This window comes from Rhipicephalus sanguineus, chromosome 1, assembly GCF_013339695.2.
Source record: "Rhipicephalus sanguineus isolate Rsan-2018 chromosome 1, BIME_Rsan_1.4, whole genome shotgun sequence".
Taxonomy (NCBI): Eukaryota; Metazoa; Arthropoda; class Arachnida; order Ixodida; family Ixodidae; genus Rhipicephalus; species Rhipicephalus sanguineus.
This window is the reverse complement of record NC_051176.1, coordinates 173,672,375-173,696,812: the sequence shown is the minus strand read 5'-3', so window position 1 is coordinate 173,696,812 and position 24,438 is coordinate 173,672,375. Positions and strand designations below refer to the sequence as shown.

The 24,438-nt window shown below is 45.4% G+C and overlaps 1 protein-coding gene across 4 annotated transcripts in view; it reads right to left on the bottom strand.

The window, feature by feature from the left end:
* LOC119380289 (serine/threonine-protein kinase 31-like) overlaps positions 1–24,438 on the bottom strand; it is a 304,021-nt gene that overhangs the window by 126,399 nt on the left and 153,184 nt on the right. For all 4 annotated transcript variants that reach the window (XM_049417828.1, XM_049417833.1, XM_049417831.1 and 1 more), the window contains exons 16-19: positions 22,892–22,981; positions 10,423–10,539; positions 10,069–10,332; positions 9,607–9,702 (exon numbers count right to left, since the gene is read on the bottom strand). In XM_049417828.1, coding sequence (XP_049273785.1) covers positions 9,607–9,702; positions 10,069–10,332; positions 10,423–10,539; positions 22,892–22,981 — 567 coding nt within the window. The remainder of the gene's footprint in view (positions 1–9,606; positions 9,703–10,068; positions 10,333–10,422; positions 10,540–22,891; positions 22,982–24,438) is intronic.

Below are 24,438 nucleotides of genomic sequence, written 5' to 3'. Positions count from 1 at the left end.
AAAAAAGAGCCTCGCTGCTGTTTCTTGCACACCGGCCTAACTTCCCTGCAGCGGCGCTGCCGGCGCCACCGCGCTAACCCTAACGCGCGCGAGCACAGCTAAAGTGAGCTAGAAGAGGGTAGTGGGCTTGCTGGGGTCCCCTGCTTGACGCCGGGTATGTCACATGTGTGGTGGCGCCACCAGCGACTTAAATGTAAGGCACTGCCTGATGGAGGCGTTTGTGCGCAACTGATGCCATGCTTTTTTGTGCGCTGTTATCATATGCACTGGACGGAAATGTACGCGAATTTCGGCAGTGTAAACGGTGATGCTGATGTTGCTGAGACAATAAAAAATAAAGAAAAAAACTAGCGCGAGCTAGGTGCGTTGGCCTACATGCGCGCGTAAGGCATGGTAACCATCTAGAACACTGTAGCATGGTGTATGCAGCTCTGCTGTTAGCTAGTTATCTGATGTTAAATGAAGCACACGGAAGACCGTTAGTACTCGTGCGAGTAAAGCTGCAGAAAACATTCTTTTCTGAAACTCTGTCGCCGTAACTCGCGCGAACGCGCGATTAAACTGCATGAAAGGGATGCTGCGCAAATTTGAGATGCAATAAATTGCTCTTACGAGTGATAAGCAGCGATGGCGAACTTTTCAAAGCTTACGCGTTTTGCGGCTATCAATTGTAAACTGGATTCTTTGCATTTCTTGGGCACTACTTTCGTCACGCACGCCTTTTACGAGCGTGTGAAATTACTGCCGATGCTGACCGTGACACACACTCGGGAGTTTACCACGAGCTCTTAATGTTATACATTTCACAGCATTTAAAAACTTGGAGCTGCTCATTCTTCCTGCAGACCTCCAGTACCTTGGCTCTGTAATTTGGCCATTTCTGCACTGAATATTCCTGTGCAAACACTGTAAAAATCCACAGATAAGAAAAACAGGAAGCCACTCTCCTCAGGTACTGGGTACAAGTACATGAACATTTATTCATCATATATTGGGCACAGTTGCTTGCTTGAACAGTATCGCCAATGGCACGAGAACGTACCTTCTTCTCGCCTTGAACGCTTCCCGATTGCTTTCTCTTTCGGGTCGGTCTTTCTCGTGGTGTCTTCTTTGTCAAATACGACGCCAAGTTAGGCAGGATTGTAGGCACAGCGTCCTCTCGTAGGCAAGGTTTTCCACGCGGTGTGCGTACTTCGTTCCCTTCAATTATATATGCACGTAGTACCGTAGCACATACTTCGGCTCAAAATGAAGTTGACACATGGCAGATGTGTCGTCCAGTGCTTTGTCCGCTCGATGCAAATTCCTTTCCCAGGGCTTCCTCAGGGCTGCATCCTTCGGAACGCCTAACAAAGACGGCTTCGTGCTGCCCTTAACGTGGACGTAACCTGTCCGACAGCCTGGCGCAAAACAGTGGTTTTGCCGCCGCGGAAGCATTTTAACCTCGTGAGACGGTCACTGCTTGTCAGGCCACATCGCTGTTCGCAGAAGGACCTAGCAGATTGAGGATGCAAAGCGCGAAGAGTTCTCAAAAAAACAAAACTCGCACACACCGACCGCCACTCCAAACAGCCAGCAACTGCCCCTGCGCCAACGCTCTCTACATTTGGTGCGACAGTGGCGCCGCGCCGCGGAGGCGCGCCGAAGCACGTTTTTGTGACATTGGCGGCGTCACCGCAATGCATAGTGCCGGCCGGCGAGTGAGCCCACTACCCTATTCTAGCTCACTTTAGCACAGCGCCACTGCTTGCTCGACAGCCGCTGCGGCCTATCCGCGAGACGCGCGTGCGCCATGAGGCGCAAACAACTTTACAGGGGGTGAGAGCACCCCCACAAAATGTATATTCCTAACACTGTATGTATTGCAAGACTATTCTTCATTACTTCATTATAACAGATATTTCGCTATATCCGTGTTCATTATGTCGAGGTTTCAGTGTAATGTTTGAACTTTTCTTTTGCCCAGCAAGTGCTGCCAGCCTGCAGGGACGCAAAGAATTGTTCTTACACCGCAGTCTTTTATTTTCCTCTTCCAAAGTTTGTTTACGTTGGCGAATTGGCTACCGCTCATGCATACAGCCGTGCAGGGATTAGTTTCGGTTTCGTCTCAGGGGCGGTTTGTTTCTCGAACTTGCAAAAACTGATGTCCACCTGGTTTAAAAGGTGACTACTTTATACTTATTCACAGTCCACAGGGGTACTATTTCAGCTATTCACAGGTGGTCGCTAGTATATAACAAACAACACTGCCGTACCTGTAACTTTCCTTTCTTGAGAATCGAGAAAATTGATTGCATCTAGGTGGCGTTGAGATGAAACATTATTGGAGGTTTCCATTCCCTAGGTATTTGGGATGGGTGCACAACCACAGAGTTTGGGTGCACAACCACAGAGTGTATTTACTAACACAGTGAATACGCTATGGACATGCACACCGGTTGCTCTGCTGCAAGCAAGTCGAGTGACGATTTCTTCGATGCTGTCTACTACCCAAGTGCCACAGTAGAATCAGATTGATCAGATGCCAGACCTGCTCTTAAGACAAGAAATTACAAACCAGATTAGACTCTCAATTTGACCAAGCAGATGGAAAAAAACGTCTCCCTCCGAAATACGCTGCAGCTGCACTTGAATTTGGTGCTGACAATGTAAACTGCAACGGAAGTCCCATTGTGACCAAGCTAGCTTCAATGACATGCCTTGTTGACCCACTGCTGACCTCTTCATGTAATTGATAAAACAGATGACATATGCAATGCGAGCATAGTGCATCAGCTAGTGAAGCAGAAAATGGAGGGATCTGGCGGGTACACACACATATCCGCATCGGTACAGAAATTGGATGAGAGGTTGTCCGTAGTTTTCTTTTATAAATCAAGTGCCCTTTTATTCTCGTACTTCAGTTTCCTTGCGAAAATTGGGTGCATGTGAAAAACTGGTAAATACAGTGAAGTGTTAATTTTACAGACTCCATTATATTGAGGTTTAACTGTACAGTGCACTCTCGATAATTTAAACTTTTGCTTAATTCAAACAAATGTTAAAGTTTTGGTTGGCCTGCTATGTTTTCAGTCTTTTAAACCTGCTTAATTCAAAGTTCTGCATAAATTCAGTTAATTCATACTTTTTAATTGTCCATGCCTGAAAATATCTGCTGCCTTTGTTGCTTCTACCTGAACATTTGCGTTTTTATGTCACTAACAGTCGTAAATAAAGCTGATTGCCTGCCTAAAAAGTGTGCAAGCTAGTTAAACCGGAAAAGTACCCCAAGATTGGGAAGGGGCTAGCAGCTGTCACGGGACGCAGCATGTTTTGTCCCTTAAATACACATGCATGCATGCACTGTATAATAATGAGTACCAGTATGATTGCCAACATCTAAAACCATTACTGGTAATCATGCAGAGCTATCTATGACATTGCTGCGGCCCTGCAAAATAATAAACATTACAACACAAGTTTGTACATCGCGCAGAGTCATATTTATGAGAACTTCTGATAACTCAACACAATCCTGAGGTCCTCTTAAGTGTGAATTATTGAGAGTTTACTGTACATCTTGTTTTATTATAATGAGGCTATAAAGAGTGAACAGAGTCTAAAAAAATTAATTCAGGAATTTTACATGCAAAAGCAATGATGCGATTATGAAGCACACTAGGTTATGGAAGCAACATTTCGATTTTTGGAGCAGCTTATGGAGCAGAGAAAATGGTGCTTTGGAGCGGCCACAAGTGTTTTCGGAGCAAAAAAAAAATGCTAGTTTGGAGCAGCTATTGGTGTTTTCGTAGCGGATGGCAAAATATTCCAAAGGACTCCTGGAGTTTAAAGCATCCTTTAAGCATCTCATAAACAGGGGTGAGACGACTGAAATCAAATTGGGAGCAGTTTTTGGAGCAGCAAAATTTCGATTATGGAGCAGAAGAACCTTGATTTTGAGCAGTTAGCGGCATTTAATATCCCATCTTAGGAGCTCGACAAAACAAATTTGTAGCAACTTGGGGGGACAAGTACATATTTTATTCGGCTTTGAATACACATACATACCTGCCAACCTCACAGCAAGAAAATTCGGGAGACCGCAGCGGGGGGGGCGGGGGGTTTGCATAGCGGAAATTACTGAGACTGGAGATTGACATCAGAAAAGGGTAAGGATGTTTGTTTTGAGCTGCTTGAACCAAACTTCTTTACTTGTGAAGGCATCTGGCAGTTTCACAGGCGCACGTGGTGCAGAATCCGTACTTGTCGCCTTTCCGCGAACTCACAAAGCACGGAAACTCAGCTGTGTATGAGTCCAGAAACACTTGCAAGCACTTCTTCGATTTTGACGCCGTCATCGACCTTCTAACTGAACTCTGGAAACACGCAACCCCCACGGTAGACGGCGCAGCGTACAAAATATGGGGGCCAAGATGGAGACGCAAAAGTTCTGGCTAGGCTCAACGGAAATGATTGCCGCAAATGAACTGAACGGTGGCCAGAGCGGCAAGATTGCGACACGCGGCGCTGTTTCTCCCAAGCACGTGGATATCGAGAGTGCAAAGCACAATGGGGGCCGCTTACTCACCGCCGGTCTGCCGGCCACCCCTCCTTTAGAAAATGGAATGTGCTCGACAGTCTCGCCGTCTCGTTATCGGAGAGCTCGTGCAGCGCCGCCGTTCACATTTGGCAATCTTTTTCCGTTGAGACTGTACCTTTTCCCTCGCCTTCTTTCAGTACGGTGGTGAGCGCCTCTCGTGGCCAGCCTTCGCCCAGATGCGCAGTGCCTAGAATGTACTCAGCGGTACTCTACGATATGGTTACAATGAAATAGAAGTGTGGTGGCCAGTGCTCTTCCGCAGCACCGCCACAGCAGGAAAGGCTGACGTACGTGCATGATTTTAAAAAAAGAGAGAAAAAAAAAAACGCCTCTGCTGTGGTGGCCACTTTTCGGGAGATTCGAGATGACATTCGTACAATCAGGAGATTAGGTCCAAATTCGCGAGTCTCCCGGACAATTCGGGAGAGTTGGCATGTATGCACATAACAGTGAAACACCGTTTGGAGAAAGTTTTCTTAACAGATTATCACCAGGTAAGAAGTACACTACGTTTTTACGGTATACTACGTGACGTATCTAGCTCAAGTAACAAACAACATATAAAATAATAAAAAAATGCAAACTAAGTTAACTTCATAAAAAATTGAAGAAAAAACACGAGAAAGCATCACACTTCTCAAAAATAAAAAAAAAAGTGTCATTGCACAAAAATTGTAGTTACATAACAGTAGGCCTTAGCTTAAGATGAGTGATTTGACTTAGCCGATTACCGCTTTGGCTTTTTGTAGGACAGCTTATTTAGCTTTTCAAGCTTCCCCAAAGCTTCCTGTAGGTCAGTGTTACTCTTTGTCAGGCGAACATCACAATAAGCACCTTCAGCTATCTGCTCAGCCACGCATTTGGCATAGCGTCAAGTGCACTGCATGTTTTCAAGATGCGCTGCACCGTCGTTCGCTGCAACCTCGTGCGGGGCCGCCTTAAAGAGTGCGGCACAGGCACTAAGAAACCTCGGCGCACTGACTATGTCGTCGAACACGCGCATATGGTACTGCAAACGTAGCGAAGTTGTAAGCATACTGCAAGCTTTTATTAGGAGACGACAAACGCGCTTCGCATCCGTCCGCTGCCGCCTTCTCGAGGAAAATCCCTAGAGCACCGCAGTGACGCATTGCATGCAGGAAGCTAGTTGTCGCCGCGTTGATGCAACAAGGTACGCACCTCACCCATGCACGGTATGGGGCATAACAGTACGAACACTCCCATGGCAAAAGCACGCGTAGGTGACCACATGCAGCAGCGTCGACACAAAAACTGCAGTGACCAGAGAAACATGCTACGCACAACAGTGAACCTCGGAATCAATCATGCTACGAATGCCAATGATAGTTTTCGTTAAGCGACAGTAGCGCCAGAGCACACGGCATAGGGGAGACCCGCTCAAGTTTTATTTGCCGGAAAAAGCGTACAACTGTAGCCTGTTACGACCCCTCCAGACCCTTTGGTTCCCACGCATTTGCGAAGCGTGCTGCACGTGAAACACCCCTCGCTCCGCAATGTCACCCCGACAGAAAGGAGGGAACTAATGCTGCGTCCTCAACTGTCACAATGGCCATGCAAACACGAAGGGCTCGACTCCGCCAGTGAAATTCTACCGATTCCCAAACAGATGGTACAAAAAAAGCAAAAGCAGACGACAGGCATGGATTACAGCAGTGCGCCGAAAAAAGCTGTGATCTTCACAGGTGTTTATATGTAGGCACACAGCCGCTGCGTGCTTACACTGGCCGCACACACCAGCGATGCGAGTGCATTTGCCGCTGGAGATGCGAAGCTCCCGCTTGAGTGGGCACGACCACGACAACTACAAAAAAAAAATGCATTAGCCGTCGTTCATGCCTATTGGATTTGGCAGATACAGTGAATTAGTTGTTACCAAGTGTGCAGGTACAGCCCGTACCACAGTTTCTGAAAGCTGGGCGCTCGTCATGGTCCTATTAACAGTGCTATGTCATGTTGATAGTATGCGCGCTGTTCGTGAACTCGGAGTATCGGCTATGAGAACGGGAATAGTGCAAGGAAGGACATGCGAGATAGATGCCAATTTTTGTTGCAGAACAGAAAGAAGCCCAAAATAGACCATTTATTTTTGGAGTGTTGCATACCGCACGATAACTCGAATGGTTGCTAGTAAATTAAGGTATCCCAACTAATAGCAGTCATTTGGATTTGGCACACTAAGTGTAGCTTCTTTTGTTCTTGGATATTAACAAAAATGGACACAATGGTCTAACTTTTGGTAATACAGACGGAAAAAATGACAGGAATTATGGCAGATGGACTCTTGGTATATTCCTGACATTCTTATCTGACAAGGGAATAAAATGCACAGCAGACAAAAGAAAGATTATCACTCTGAGTACACGCATGCTTCCAAAATGGCGCTGCTGTTATGGAATAAGGAAACAGTCTGGCTGAAGAAGTTGCATTTTCCTTGTGCAACGAGCGGTCAGCTTCAAAGTCTGAGCTTGTCTCACATTTTCTCTAAAAAGGAAGAGGGGGGGGAAGGGGGGAGTGAGAAAGAGCACACAAAAGGGTGCCTTGACCCAGTGCAATAATCACCATCTGGCTTGCCCGTGTTTCCTTTCTTGAAAACTGTGCGCTCGCCACTTTCCTATCAAGAATGCTATGTCACGCCGATAACATGCATGCCGTTCGTGACCTGGAAGTACAGGGCATGTGACGGTAATGCAAGGAAAGGCATGTCAAATAGATGATGATTACTGTTGTGGGACAAAAATACACCCGTTTTGCATGCTCTTTTTTTTTTTAGAGCGTAGAGATGAAAGAGCCACCACCACTCCAATCCCATGAATAGTTCAATCTTCTGCATGAGCAGCCATATCACAATAATCACGTAGCGACACTCAAGAAAGGAGCATTTTTGCTTATTAAAACTTTAAACCAGACAAAGTAACAAAAAAAAGGCAAATAAAAGAAACAGTGACAGATGAAGGACATATTACAAAGGGGCACCCCTGTCGACGGAAAGGAAGCACTGCAACTTAGGCAGCAATGCAAATGCTAGAGTCTTGAGCCACGGTCAGAATACCTAAATTCAGGATCCCGTTCTAGCGGTGTATAAACTTTGAGACCCACTACTCTGCAGACACTTGCGCTCCATGTACCACCCAAACACCTATGATGGGGCATGGAGTCAGCAACAAGATCCCAGACAGCGCAAACTCAAGGGAGAGGAGAAATAAAGCTTCTACAAATATATACAAAAGATGGCGGAACCATTTCAAAATGTGCCAACTGCGCGCTAATGAGTGTACAATATATGGGTACATCAGTGACACAGCTGGACGGAACTGCAGGAACATCCTGGTACATATGTGACGTTGGGAACGTTAGGTAACAAGATGTCAGGTCAATTGAGGAGCTTGTAATTGAGCAGCCGATGGTGATCATATTGCATGGATTGTGAAAACAACAGTAACGAAACAAGACAACAGCATGTCACCACAGGCACATAACAGGAGAATTTTTGTTTGTTGAAGAAGCCAAGTGCCATACTACAACTGCACAATCTTTTAATAGCCCTTTCAGATCCAGTGACATACCAGTCAATCTTGTGTTTCTGTCCTGCAGTGCCACTGATGCACCCACACATTTTCGATTCTCTTCACTTGTCTGTGCACAGTAACATCAGGTTTGCTGGCTCCAAGGTGATCGTGGAATTTGTTGTATCTTTCAAAAAGCATATCTTGAACTACAGTACGCTCGTTAAACAAGATCTGAAGGGACTAGGAAAATATCTTCTGTTTCACAGAAGATCAGTTCACTGAGAGATAAACATGGGTACAGAATTCAAGTACGAAACCAATCATATTAGAGGCAGTTGTTCTATTTAAGCAGGGATTCTGCTTAAGAGATTTCCATTTATTGAGAGTCTTCTGTATTTCCTCTTTTCCCTTCGTTTGTTCAATCTAGGATTTTTTTAACAACTGCAAAAGACACCCAGTGAGGTGTAATGGGGGCGTGATTTATATTTTGTACGGCAGCAGCTCTCCGTTCTAAAAATCAGGCTGCAGCACGTTTGCTGTACCTTTTTTTCAGTAGTATCCTGCTGTCTTCACATAACTATAGTCGAATACAACTTTAAAAGTCTGCGGAATTTCCTCCTCAAAGGCGGATGCACACAAGCCTGCACAAATGGGCGCGCACTCCAGAGTAACGTCACGAGCCGGACGGCCCGTGATCCTCCCTTCGGAAAACATGGCCGGGGGCATCAGCGGGACTATTTCCTTGGTCATGGAGGTGTTCGGCGGCCACAGCGCTTTGGTTATCTGGGTGGGGCCACTCTGTACTTCTTAACTTGTATCCGACTATGGCTTCATTCAGAAGCCGGTACCATGTTTCAATGAAGCAGATCAGTAGTAGACTGCTGTACAGATGCACACACATGCACATGGGAAAGCTGGACAAACTGTTTGTTCTGCTGACATGTCAGCCACGGTGTGTGCTTCTTGTTGTAGTTTTGAAATGCTCCTCTTTATCGCCACCGTACACTACGCACGGTAAGGTGAGAGCCAGAAGTTATTCTGTGCTTTGGTAAAAAGAAAAGGCCTTGTAAAGGGTACAATAAGCAATATGTATTGTACCATCGTATTTATTTCTTAGTTGGCAGCAGTGCCCCATGTCAGGAGGTGCAAATTTGTACATGGCAGTTACTGTGCACTATCATTTGGTGCATAGTTATGTTGCATTCTTGGCAGGTACGTATTAATGAGGTTTTACTGTAGCACAAATTTGCATGGTCAATTCTGGATCAAATATCTCAAAGCTCGATATAATGAACACGAATATAACGAAGTAAATGAAGAATAGTCTTGTCATATATACAGTATAAAAAAAATGAACGTTTATAACGAATTTTCGGATATAACGAAGTTACTTTCGTGGCAGATGTGACTTTGTTATATTGAAGTTTGAGTGTACCAAAGACAACTAGAGATTTCATCCCTCGGTCCTTACTTTAGCTTTGAAAATAATGCAATAATCACCAAAAGCTGCTCCTCTTCATGGAAGACGCCTTGAAGCTTGATACGCACAGCATGGATATCTGCAGCAACCTTGTTTCTTTCAAGCTCGTCAAAGGGCTGAAATTCCAGCACAGAACAATCACTCCCCCAAACATTACATGCGGGCAACATAATTTGAATGCAGTAGAATTATTTCAAATGTAGTGTGAAAGGTTTAATGCTGGGAATAAGAAAAAGTTCTGGATATAGCAGAAAATGGGAGGAAGGGCAGTGAAAGACTGAAGACAGCCCCAAAGTCACTGCCAGATTACACACATTATATTGGGGTTCAAAATACATGGTGTCCAATGGACATGAAATTATGAAAAAGTTGCATACTCTATTACATAAAGGTTAAACAATAAAAAAAACGGTAACATTTTTGCTGAAAACTGATAGTTTACATGGTGAAGTAAAAATACACTGACGGTTAACCAACTTTACCTCAACATCCTCCAGGTCAGCCAAACGGTGTCGCAAAGCAGATTTCAGCTTACGCAAATTACGCTGTAGCTGGCAGGCTTCCATGGCTTTTCGTTCGCTATCTTCAGAGCCATGCTGTGAACAATCCAAGCCTAGCTCTTTAAGCAGGCTGCTATAGCGATCTTGTGCGAAAGCAGCATTAGATGCACGATTTAGTGTTCTTTGAAGTTCATTCACCAGCTGCCGAACAAGACCAGCAAGAGGCCCACAGCTGGCAGAGGATATCTGAAGTTAGAAAGGACAGAGAAAACATGTGTGGTACTTTACTTAAAAATTAATGCAATGCATGTGACCCCTAAAAAGCTGTATACCTACCAGATTGCATGCAGACACTTCTGCCTGGAGACAGCACTGAAGGTCCTCTACAGATTCATCTAAGCAACTAACAGAAAACTGCTTTCCACCAGATTCAGGCTGGACACCTCCAAGGGCCTGCATAAAAAAAAATGTCTCGACTAGTGCTACTGACAAAATGCATCAGTTCTGTCAGAAAGATAGAGCATTAGCAGCAAGACTAAAGTACTGGACAACGAAGTAAAATTCAGAGAGTCAGCGGCCATATATATATCTTGCACTTTGTAGTAGGGATGGGCGAATATTCGGGCATTTCGAATATTCGAACGAATATTACAGTATTCAAATTCGCTTCGATACGAATTTAGGTTATTCGAAATTTCGAAGTATTCAAAATGAACGAATACAGTAAAAGCTCGTTAATTCGACACCCGTTAATTCGGAAATTCGGATAATTCGGACGGCTCTATTGGTCCCGGCCAAAGTGCATGTTAATCTATGGGACCAAACCTTCGTTAATTCGTCAGAATTGGGCTCCGCACGCTTAATTCGGACAAATTCTGACGGCTGCCGCTACACAAATGTGTGGCAAAGCAGCGCTGGCACCACTGGGGCGAAACCGAAACTTGAGTGACATCGCCATCGTCATCAACTAGTGGGGGCGATCGCAGCGTCACCGAACGTCGGCGTCTTCTTTCTTCACTCCACTGCGCCTCCGACGCCATTTTCCCTTGTGTTGTGTCGGCACCGTCTCTTCTTGCGGAGTTCTTGTTTTTTTCCCGTTGTGACCGTGTTTACATGTGAGGCCCAAGCATGCGGCAGTAGCCGACGGTGGCATCGACGAGGTGTCAGCCGAGTCCACCGACGGTGACTGCCCGACCTTCGATGCTGTCCTTCCCACAGATATGACCCTTCAGGACTACATCGCGATTGATGATTGTGTCGCCACGACTGGTCTCCTGCCCGATCAAGAAATTATTAATGATGTCGCGACCTCATCGCACCTCACGGGAAGTCTCGGAGGCGCTTTTGATATTAGAGGGCGTTTGCCTGAGCACTTTCGACAGTTTGCGTGCTGTTGGCCATTGGAAAAGTTAAGAAAAATTGTAATGTAAGCCGGAATCTGCGTGAAAACACAGACGACCATTACAAAATACTTCAGCAAATAAAGGTATGCTTCTCCAACTTGATTTTAATGTTGTTTTTCCTGTTCATTCGTTAATTCGGCATTCGGTTAATTCGGACATTTTTTCCGGTCCCGTAAAATCCGAATTAACGAGCTTTTACTGTATATGTATACATTTGACCGCACATAACCCCCTGTAAAGGTGGTTTCACTGCAGCGTCTAGTTGCTGTGCCGTGAAACAACTCATCCAGAGGAAATCTGCACTGCCGCGAAGCCACACTTCAAGGTTAAATGTACATATTTTTTTAAGTTTAAAAGCGTGTTATATGGGCTTATATACACTAAGTATAGTAATTTTTAAATTGTAACGTATTGCACCACTTATAACTTGCACCCTACTGCTATTCAAATCTTGATACTATTCAAGGCTGCTTCCACTTCATTTCAAACCAAAAACGTGACATTCACTCATACCTAGTTCCAATCTTTCAAAATACTGTGCAAGGGTCATGACGAAAATGCTCATTTTTGTTAATAATATGCGGTAAATAATATTAGAACTATTCCATTCGAAATTATTCGACCAAATCACCATTCGCTTCGGATTCACTTCGAACCTCAAATTCACTATTCGCCCATCCCTACTCTGTAGAAAAGTATGTATATCTAGCTCAAATACTAACAGGAGAGACTACTCATGTAAAAGAAATTCACTGAAAAATAAGGATGGGTTGGTGCACACACAATAGACATTCCCAACTCACGACTGTTGCCGGCTTCCTTCAATGTGCTGGGGAAGACCTCCGGCTCGATCGAATGTATATCAAAAAGCAGTCAAACACCGATGCCCAACTCTACAACCTACAACAACGAGAATAAGAATATACAACCGGTGACCACATAATGGTGTGGACAAGAATTCGCTGCTGCAGACAGAGTGCAAAGCTCCAGTACGGCTTCTTTGGGCCCTACAAGATAGCTTGACGAGTCAGGCCACCAATCTACAACATTGTGCCTTATGGAGTGAAACAGGCACAATGACGATGCGTCTATGTTTCAAGAAGTGATATTGAAATGTTACTTTGCGCTAAATATCACTTCATGTCTTACCAACAAGGCCAAATTTCTCCCCGTGTGCTATGTTTCAAGGTCGGGGTAAAGAAAATGCGGGCCAAAAATAGCATGTGAGCTGCCCATCCACTTCGTCCACCTTGTGATATTCGAGTGAGCAGCACAATAGGGGCATGATCAGGGCGAGATGCGTGCTCCATACTGGCCCTCCTGCAGCAATGGCCCTGCCAAGCATGCTGCACAGTCTAAAGAATGGAAGGGGGGGGGGGGGGCATGCGAGTCGGTGCCCATATGTCACCGTGTGGGCTCAAAGCTTCACTGACCATCACTATGGGTCTAATTAGGCCTTTGCCTTCAAATTCTTAGGAAGTTCTCAGCATTCGCCGTAATTTCATATCCCCTGCAGGATGAAGGCCACTCCCAATTATGTTCTATTTACCTTACCATGTGCGAGCAGACTCCGTTTTATGCCTGCGAACTTATTTCGTCATTCCATCTAACCCTTTGCCATCCTCGGCTGCAGTATCCATTCCAACGCTTTAACTGACCATCGGTTATCTGATCTTTGCATTAAGTTACTTGCCCAGGTCCATTTTTTCTTCTTAATGCCAGCTAGAATGTCGGCTACCCCTGTTTGTTTTCTAAGTCTGGTGATGCTATCAAGGGCTTCTGATTTGGAGCAATTGCTGGAGCAGCAAAATTTTCATTTTGGAGAACTTTGCAGCAGCAAAAATTTCCATATTGGAGCACTTTGGAGCAAGCAATTCTGCATCTGGGAGCACCATGAAGCAGCCAATTTCATTCTGGAGTGCACTGGAGAAGCAAGTTGCATTTATATTCAGACACTTCAATAATTATTATGAACTCTTATGAAGAGCCACATAAATATCTCAATTTGTTTCAAATCTCATGGAGAAAATGCTCTCCAGAGCACTCACTATGTCACCCAATTATGCAAAAATAAAGGTTTCATGAAATTGTATGTTGTGAAATAACATCCTGAGCAGTTTTCTTAGACACAAGCAAATAAACACATTACTGGATCAATAAAATTGCATACTATGAAATAACACTCTAAAATACAATAATGTGGTCCCCAAAGTGCAGGATTCCTGCCACAAATCTATAATCTTGATGTCAATAAAATGTTGTACTTCAAATCAGCAGAAGTAGCAGACAAACACTGCTACATAAAACAGTGCCTCAATGCATGGGCATAGACAGGATTTTACCCTGAGTGGGGGGAGGGGACAAGTGCCCCATTCACACTCCCTTGCCGACGCTCATGCCTCCATGCGAAAAATTGACATGGTCGCTTCTTATGCATTCCCCGAAGGCCAGCCTCATCTTCTTCTCAGTCCAGTGTATTGATCCTTCCGATTGTGTACTGAATATTGCTTTAATTACATGCCATGCGGCGCTTGAAACGAGCTACCAGCCGTGTTTCTGGATCAGACAATGTCAGCTGATGAATCACCGCCACACTTGATCGCCACCGATTGGCCTAAAAGCCACAAGCCTCTGCGGAGCACGCATTTCACCGTCGAGCTGACTTGCACGACAGAAGCAACATCGGCACTGCGCATGGCATCGTGGCTAAATCGGGATGCACGCGTGAGAGCTGTTTCGTCTGCGGAGTACTCCTTGGTCCATGATTGTGTCTTTAATGGCCCCAAGATCAAGCTGCACATCTTCTGGTGTGCTGACGGTGCGACTGCCGGTGATAGACACCTTCAAACCCGAGACTCTCGCAGAGTTTGTGTCGATTCTATCAGGATGGCGTAGTAAATCCAATTTGGTGAATTTTGGCACAGTTGGTGCAGGAGTGGAATCACTAATTCCCTCTGCTCTCTTTCCGTCTTTTAATGTTATGCCTATCATTTTTCATTCCACTGCATGTTATGTGGTTCTTAACTTCTCAAGTTTCTTTGTTATCCTCCAAGTTTCTGCCCCATATGTTAGTAGACTGTCAGTGTACAATGGCTATACACTGTCCATTTTAGGGACAGAGGTAAATTGCCCATAATGATTTCGAAAGGTCTGCCATAAGTGCTCCAGCCCATCCTTAGTCTTTGGTGAATTGCCTTTTCAAGAGTAGGTTCCCCTATCAGTAATTCACCTCCCAAATGAAGCTCTCCATTCAACCCTGGCCCTCAATCTTGAGCAGCTATGGAACATCTGACCATGGCAGCAACCACACTTGTAAGCTGCGGAGGGTGCTAGTAACCTCTTGATCCGAACAGGCCACCACTGCAAACTTAACCTGGGAATGTTACACAAGGATCCTGTCAAGCAAAGCTAGACCAGCACGGATACTCAAGTAGTTAGAAAATCTTAAAAGACACCAGACACCCAAATCTTTGTTAGTTTTATGGTTCAATTAGGAGGTTCGTGTCTGATAATCACGAGACTGAATCATAAATGCTCTACTGTAACATATAAATAGTGCTTTATGATAAATTATGGTGTCACTTCAAAGTGACTGCCAAAATTATAAGAAACAAGGATTCAACTGCGATGGAGCACCATCAGATCATGTGTGCTATAACTTCCATGACACTGAGAACATGCTTTTTGAATCAGGGCACCACATGGGGCTATGAATGAAACGACCGTTTCTGAGGTGTGTATCAACCAGGGTGTAAAACACCAGGCATATTCTCTAGCCAAAGTTCCATTGTACCATAGGACACCTACATAAAGAAAATGTATGCATAATAATAATATCTGGGGTTTAACGTCCCAAAACCACGATATGATTATGAGAGACGGAACAAAATGTGTGCAGTACTACTCAACGTGAAAGCTGTAGGGTGTGTCCAGATAAGATCGAAAACGAGGTCCCGGTCACCAGTCCCGATTTTGATTAAATTTGCTGTAGGTCTAGGCATTACACCCAGAACAATGGTTTCGAAGTTAGTCTTGCGAAAAAAAAATTTGTTCGCTTGAAAAAAAATATACAAATTTAGGCCGCAAAAAAAAACACTTCTCCGCCAATTTCGCGATTTCTGCATTTTGAGCGCACCCAGGGAAAAAACGGTGCCCTTCTCGGTCACAATATTTATTCCCCTCAAAGAACAAGTTAAATACAATCTTATGAGTCTATTATTTTCCTTGCTTGTCAAAGCACTTTTGAATAAAAAAAATCACAAACATGGCAAATCGCACAAAATACCTGTATTTGAGGGATTTATTGCTGCAAACATGTTAAAGTGAGGATAATAAAAATCAATACATATTAACTTTCGTACTTTTGCTCTCTTTTAAAATAATTTTCGTGGTTTCATCACGCTCCATTTTGCTCGATAATTGGGCCGAAACGTAAGTGATTTACCGAAAACGCCGAACTTTGAAAATAGTTTTCTCAAAAAGGCCATTTTTAATTTTTTTTAAAATCCCTCTGATTGAAGTCAAGGACCTCATCTATCATTCTGCATAAAAAAACGTTGCATTATTTTGGTTGCTAACAAGTTATAAAGCGTGAAATGTGACCAAGTTAGCCTAGCGGCCGCGTCGTTCGTTATGTGCTGAAACTGATATACAGTCGAACCTCGATATAACGAACATGGATATAACGAATTATTGGCTATGTCGAACTCCAGCCAGAAAGTATAAAGAATTACATGTATTTTGACATTTTTATAGCGAAAGAATTCGAGCGCGCAATGGATATACCGAATTTCCCGGGCCGGAATACGAGCGCTCCGGGAGCACAAGTTCGGCTTCTCCGCAGCACAGCGGCAGTTCGCAAGGGCCCTCGTTTACATCCGATGCGCCTGTAGCGCCTACACGGTGTAGCGGCGTATACGGCAAACGGCGTTTTTTTTTTTACGGCTTCCGAGATCGGCATCGGACACGACCGTTTTTACTGTTGATTTTACAGATTTTACTAAATCTGATGCGCCTGACGCGCCAGTAGAGTGGAGCGGCCTTGACGATTGACGGCGTGGACGCGTCAGTTTGCACGCCGCCATTCCGAGCTAGCGGTTGCTTTGTTGGTCTTGTGTGGTGTTTCCCCCATTTGCACGTTTTTGTGGTGCTTGGCGGTGTTGCGCGCCGTCACCATGGCGCAAGATGCGAAGAAACGGACTGCTTGACGTATGCCACGAAAATGGAAATTATTCGGCGTGTCGAAAGAGGTGAAAAGAAGTCGGCCGTTGCCGAAGCTTTCAAAATACCACGCAGCACGTTAAGCACGGTCCTGAAGCAGAAGAAGGAAATTGTGGAGCAAGACGGCGGGAAGCATGCAAACGCACGGCGTATTCGACCCGCTGCCTTCGAACACGTCGAAGAATGTCTGCACAAATGGTTCGTCGACATAAGGGCTAGGAATATTCCTGTGTCGGGGCCAATGCTGCAGCAAAAGGCGAGAGACTTCGCATTCATCCTCGATGCCAAAGATTTTAGTGCCAGTGCGGGGTGGCTACAACGATTTAAGAATCGGTACGACATCGTCGGAAAGGCTGTCATGGGCGAAAGCGAGTCGGCGAACGCCGCAGCGATGGACAAGTGGCTGAAGGAAGAGTGGCCTCAAATTCATGCCAAATATCAACCAAAAGACATTTTTAACGCGGACGAAACGGGCCTCTTCTGGCAGATGCTGCCGCGGCAAACTCTGGACACCCGCGGGCAGAAATGTCACGGCGGCAAGCAAAACAAAGCCCGGATCACGGTCCTGCTTGCCGCGAACATGGATGGTTCGATGAAGCTTCGTCCATTTGTGATCGGCAAGTTCAAGACGCCGAACTGCATGAGACGCTGCCGCGACCTCCCAGTCACCTATGCTTCGAACCGAAAGTCATGGATGACGCGTGAGCTGTTTGGAAAATGGTTGAGGGACTGGGATACGGAGCTTGGGGATCAGGGCAGGAAAGTGTGTCTCCTCGTCGACAACTGCTCGGCACACTCTGCAGATGTTCCATTGAGCAACATCGAGCTCAAGTTCCTGCCGCCCAACACCACCTCCAAGCTCCAGCCTCTAGACCAAGGGATCATCCGTGCCTTCAAAGCGATATACAAGCGAAGGCTCATCGAGCGGCTGCTCATTCGTCTTCGAATGAACGAAGACCTGAAAATTGACTTGTTGGGCGCCATACAGATGCTTAAGGCCGCTTGGGAGAGCGTGAAGAAAGAGGACGATCGCCAACTGCTTTCGGCACGCTGGCCTCACCGTTGGCGCAGAGGCAATTGAAGAGCCCACTGAAGATGTTGAGGGCTCTGAAGAGGTTCTCGAGCTCGACGAAATGTGGAGCGATTTTTCGCGGTTGGTGGGCGACGCATCGGACACGCTGACACTGGACGACTTTGTTGGCGACGACGACGCGTCCGATGCGGTTGCCGAACTGACTGACGTGGAAATCGCTGCGGAGGTGACACGCCAGCAACCGGGAATTGAAGCCGCAGAAGTTGAAGCTGACGTCTCCGCAAACATTCCGCCGCCAACTTCTAGCGAGGCTGTGGCTGGTTTGGCTCTGGCGCGGCGCTATTGCAGCACGGTGGAGGGCACCGGGCTCAAGTTTGTGGAATGCCTCGACATGGTAGAACAAGGCATTATACGGCACGCCATCAACCAAAAGAAACAAGCTACGCTGAACAGGTTCTTTTCGCCCAAATAAATGTATTTTTGTTCAAGTAAGTGTCTTGTCAATTCCTGTCTTGCTGCCGACCCATTCACGCCAGGGTTGGGCGATTTTTCGGTGCTGTTTTGTATAGCGAATTCCGGCTATAGCGAACTGTTTTGCAAATTTTCCGGAGTTCGTTATAACGAGGTTCGACTGTATGTTGTTCAAAATACTTATACATGACATAATCACAAATAAGTAGCTCCACACCAAAAAATGTGCAGCCAGGTGTCATGGTTCAGGAAGCTTTGTCTTGCTATCAGCCGCTTGACAAACCCGCAATAGCGGCCGCTCGATGCTGCGGGCGCTCACAGTACATGAGTGCCGTTTCGACTGCAGATGAGCTCCGCTTGCGCGCCAAACTACGCTCAGACGATGAAAGAGAGAAGGAATGCATCACTATGAAAGTTAAAGGCTGATAAGTGCCAACAAAAGCCATATTATACAACGAAAGCTCTGCCGGTAATTTTGCAGTGAGCGCCTCCAGTAGTGCGCTCATGTGTTGCTTTCTCTCTTCTGATGGCCTCAAGATAATTAGGTTCACTCTATCAGCAATATATGACACAAAAGCAAGCCATTGACATCTAAAGAAATGTCTCATATGTGCTTCCAATGGTTGAACAACTCAAATTGCAGTTGTTCTCTATCTCTTGCCCGAACACCTGTGTCAGCCGGCTGTGAAAAGAAGTGAGTGCCCTTTGCTTCATTAAAACTCCGCTATTACAATACTGTATTGTTGTGCGTCCGCAGATATTTTCAATGCAAGCCGAGCATTTTTCAAGATATTTTGCAGCTGAGGGCATAACAGGAGGAAAAAAAGTACACGCATGCTGTATTGAAGGCGCGCACTGCGAAATTGCCGGCAGAGTTTTCGTTGCATATTATGAAATTTGTTGGCACTTAACAGCCTTTATCTTTCACAGTGATGCATTCCTTCTCTCGTCCGTCCTCTGAGCATAGTTTGGCGCGCAAGCGGACCTCATCCGCAGTCGAAGCGGCACTCATGTAATGTGAGCGCCCGCAGCATCGAGCGGCCGCTGCTGCGGGTTTGTCAAGCGCCTGATCGCAAGACAAAGCTTACTGAACCATGACACCTGGCTGCGCATTTGTTGGTGTGGCGCTACTGATTTGTGATCATGTCCCATACAAGTATTTTGAACAACTTATATCAGAGTTTCAGCACATAACGAACGACGCGGCCGCTAGGCTGACTTGGTCACATTTGACGCATCATAACCTGTTAGCAACCAAAATAATGCAATGTTTTTTTATGCAGAATGATAGACGACGTCCTTGACTTCAATCAGAGGGATTTCAAAAAAAATTAAAAATGGCCTTTTTAAGAAAACTATTTTCAAAGTTCGGCCTTTTTGGCAAACCCCTTACGTTTCAGCCCAATTATCGAGTAAAATGGAGCGTAATAAAACCACGAAAATTATTTTAAAAGAGAGCAAAAGTATCAAAGTTAATATGTATTGATTTTTATTATCTTCACTTTAACATGTTTGCAGCAATAAATCCCTCAAATACACATATTTTGTGAGAGTCATAAGATTGTACTTAATTTGTTCTTTGAGGGGATAAATATTGTGACCGAGAAGTGCACCGTTTTTCCCTAGGTGCACTCAAATTTCATAAATCGCGAAATTGGCAGAAAAGTGTTTTTTGTGGCCAAAATTTGTATTTTTTTTCAGGCGCACAAAATTCTTTTTTCGCGAAACTAACTTCGAAACCATTGTTCTGGGTGTAATGCCTAGACCTACAGCAAATTTCATCAAAATCGGGAATGGTGACCGGGACCTCGTGTTCGATCTTATCTGGACACACCGTGTAGGAAGTGCGGAGCGGTGAATCACCTGCCCTTCGGTGACACTGGTGTCTACAGGTAAGCGCGCGCTGGTGTTCCAAATGTGCAGCCTGCTTGGCATCCATGGTGGGAAAGGAAATGTTCATTTGTGATGCAGTGGCGCCCTCTCCCCTCATCCTTTTTCTCACACCACTCCTCATCCTCACTTTCCTTTCACAACCCTTTGCTTACTGTACTATCTGCGGCTGTGCTATGCATTACAATCCCCTCACCCTCCATTACCCTTTCCACCCTCTTACTATACAGTCAACGTCTGATTTTTCAGACTCCCTAGGGACCGCGAAATAGTCCGAAAAGTCTGGCAGTCTGAAAAAACGAATTCATGCTTTTTTATTCCGCTCAAGCGGTCAAATCGCCACAGCTACTTCCGAAATAGCTTTAATGCCTCCCAGTACACTTATCAGGTATTTTGGTGCGCGCCCAGGCTCTCGCAAATACATTTGGCACATGCCGCGAACTCCGCTTAACTACGTGCTAATCGCCACTTGCAAATTTGTGCTTCGTGATGAGCGTCGCTGATACCAGCAAAGCGTGGAATAGATTACAGCTCTCTCGCATGGAGTGTTTGAAAACGATGATGCGGAACACAAAGACTGAGGCGGAAGAGCGGACGACTTGTCCTGCTTTCCCCGATGCGTGCGCGCACGTAAACGATGAGCACACAGATCGCCGAACCTCCGCAAATACGCAGCATTTGCTGCAGTGTGAAGCCGATCGTTTTCAGTTGCGCACAGCACATCGCCGACTACGCTGACGCCATCACTGCACTGTTGCTGTACCGTATGCACGCATTTGTCATGAAAGGGTTCGTGATGCCTACTCCGTTCCTGACCGCACACGGGCACGGCAATGGCGAGCTGGTTTCATTCATGAAGGCAACGCATCTGTGCGTCGCACTTAGCGGTCTCGCACAAAGAGGCAGCATGAATGGCTACGCGGCGCGTTTGGGTTCTCGCCTATTCAATGCGTGCAGTACGCATGCAACTGCACTAGACCACGTGCAATACCGAGCAGTCAACTGAAGATGCTTATCGTAAGGGTTGTCAGCGATTAAGCTGTACTAGCGCGTTTGCCACCTGCCGCCATCACGCCTCCGCGCATTTCTGCTGCTTATCCATAAAGACATCGCCGCATGGCGCCATGATAGCGGCCCCTTTGAATTTCTGGTCTGCTTCACCCCATAACACTTAGGCATTGCGGCAAAACTGACTTTCGGACTCTGCTACTGTCTCAGACAGACTCGCGAAAGCGCTGGTTCGAACCTACAAGATGATAGACGCAGCAGAGGTGCGGGCTTGAATTAATGCCTTTCGGACCTGCAATTTGGGCAGTAAGTCAAAAAAATCGGACGCCGAAGAGTTTCAGCGTCCGAAATTTTGGACGTTCTTATACATTGATGTCTACATGGCTGGTGAAGGCGCCACGAAAGCGTCCAACTTTTCAAGCACGTCCAAAAAATCGGCAGTTGACTGTACTATACATGGCATTGCTATGATTTACCCTCTACCCTACCCCTTTCCCTTCTCCTCGCCCTAACTTTCCCAATGCAACGAGATTTCTGTTTTGCTGTTCGTAATTCTTATCACTTTTCTGTCTCCATGCAGCCATGTGCCGCTGATGTTAGATCATGGACTCATCTAAAATATTTATACGATTTCGAAGAAGGCGGGACTACCTTGTCGCCTTCCGTAGCTGCTTCCAGATCTTTCTGCAGGTGACTGAATGTAAATGCTCGCTAGGCTGGCTCTCAAATGTTCTGCAATGCAAGTCATAAATAATGCACCACCACTTACACTCACACCCAGTCTGATGGCCACCATACTCACGGGCTACTTTTCGACATTTCTGAGTTGTTCTTTTACTTACTTTCGGGCCCAAGCTTGCCCAACAAGCTCTCTTTAAGTTTAGTGCCAGTGTAGCCTAAATTCCTGTCTGGCTGGGCGCCGGCCAACTCACTGTCACCTGCGCGACAGTGTCTAGCCAGTGTGGTTCCATATTCCATGCCACACATGCTGTGCACCAGCACCCAATTTGGTGTTTCTGTTATAGTCGCACATCAACAAGCATGAGTAGCCGTAGAGGCAGTAACACTAAGTGCAATGAGCTCTCAATTATCTTGTAAGTGACCATAATTGTTCAGGAAGTGGGTGCTGCCAAAAAGGCTAGTAGTGGAATTTTGATAGCGATCCCAATTTTAAAAAAAGAAAAAAAAGGACGTAGCTGCTTGTTTAACTTATCCCTGAGGTAACTCTCCATGATCCCAAAGCGCAACTTGCAACTTAAAGAACTGGCAGTAGACAAGCGATGAAGGGGTTTTAGTGGACACCTTAGAAAGCGTTCCAAGTTTTAAAGGGACACGAAAGAGAAAAACGATTTTTTTCGTATTAGTAGATTACTCCTTCACAATACCAAAATCACCATGCTTGCTGCGAGAAGACGATTGGTAAGCGAGTAAATGCGCATTAAGAAATTACAGGTGGCGACACCACCTTAAAATTACTGCACCAAACACCGTGCCATCCTAGATTTTGATGGCATCTGCTGGGTCCTACATGGTGCCTAATCATTAAAAATGAAGTACATTGTCCTCTCAGGAAGCCATAGGCTTTACCTACCAAGTTTCAGGAACTTTCGTTCAGCCAATGTCACCAAAAGGGGAAAAATATGCTTTGAAATCCGTGATGGCGAGAAATTTAAAAACGAAACTGACCTTGATTTTCTCCTCGATCAATAAACACATGGTGATGAAATTAACGACATTAGACAAGTTCTCAGAGTACAATCAGAGTACACTCTGTTATTACCTGTCGCAGTTCTTGAAGGACAGTTACGAGATGAGCACGTGCAGCATCAGTCTTCTCCCTCTGCCTCTGGAAGCCTGGCACTATATCCACCTGCGCTTGCAGTCGCAAAAAACTAGTGGTGAAACCTAAATTTATCTTAATACATGAACAAGCAGATCATAATATGCCATATACATAAACACACTTTTAAACACCCCCCCGCCCATACTAGTGTCTACCAAATGACCTTTTAAAGTATAAAGTCTGCGTACATAAGCTCACTAAATTTTGCAATACCTGTACCAATTCTTTTTCAACAAAAAATTTACAACTCTTCCTTATGTTTTTCATAATCTAATAGCACTAGCACTATTATCACAGGGCACATTCCTCATTACATTTGTCTATGCGAATTAGTGGAATTTTTTTCTTCTCTTTCTTCCCTACTTTTCAGTGTGTCTGTAAATAGCACAGTAAATCCCCTTTAAGACGAACTTGAAGGTAATGCTAAAACTTGTATTATCAAAAGTTTGGCTTATCAACGTAAACCGTTTCGTTACCACACCTATTCAAATCGATCACCGGTGATCGATGCTTTGAATCGTCGATTTTGGCATGTTGAATTTGTTTCTCGTGCACCTAGCACGTAGTTAGTCCAGCCACTGAACTTTCAGAATCAGTTTGAATTTGCCCGTTTTGGCTACATAGTAATTTTTGACAGACCTATGCGCGAACCATTGTGCATGTGTTGTTGGGAAAATGCGCTTGGCTGACGAACTTGAAAGAAATGCATGCCGCTCATGGTTATGCTTCAGTAACATTAAAATTCTGCGATCAAAAGAACTTCTACAAGTGAAATATACAATTATGGTGTAAGCTTAGCAATCTGATGGTGCTGAGCGGTAATAATTGCCTGAAATTTATGCCAGCTTTTCACTAGAGAGCTATTGTTTGGAGTTGAGGAAGATTTATTCTACCAAAAATTATTTCCGAAGGCCCGCCACATCCACCACATGTATAACATGTGGACGTGGCCTTTTCAGCCAGTTTCCAGCAGCTTCGGTTTCGCTTCTATTGTTATATCAGACACAGGGCCACATCCCGCGTCGCTAGTCGCTCCTATGGACGTGGCATCACACGCGAATGAGGGCGCACCTGTGCCGCGAGACCGCGCGCCGCTTGAAACTAATTAACCACACCTAAATTTAGTGAAGACGAGCTCTCAGTCCTTTTGCGTCAGCCTGGGACATCCGCAGCCGTTCAGGGGTTGGTTTCGTTCACGGCCTCAAGTGGTCTCCTCCGCCGCGCATGCGTAGCTGCAGACCTTTGTGCACAATCTTAGGTTTACTCTGGTTACGTGCGAGGTCGACACGTCGTTGGGGCGTGATGTGCTGGCACCGGCTGCAAAGCTTCTCCTCACGACAAGAAGGCCGCCGGAACAGATCTCGGCCCCGCACTACAGAGCGGCGCGGGACATTTTAGGACTGCGCGTGATTCCATTTTTTTTTTTTCAATACTAGTATCTGCAAAAATATGAATATGCTTGGATGCATATTTTGGAACGCCAA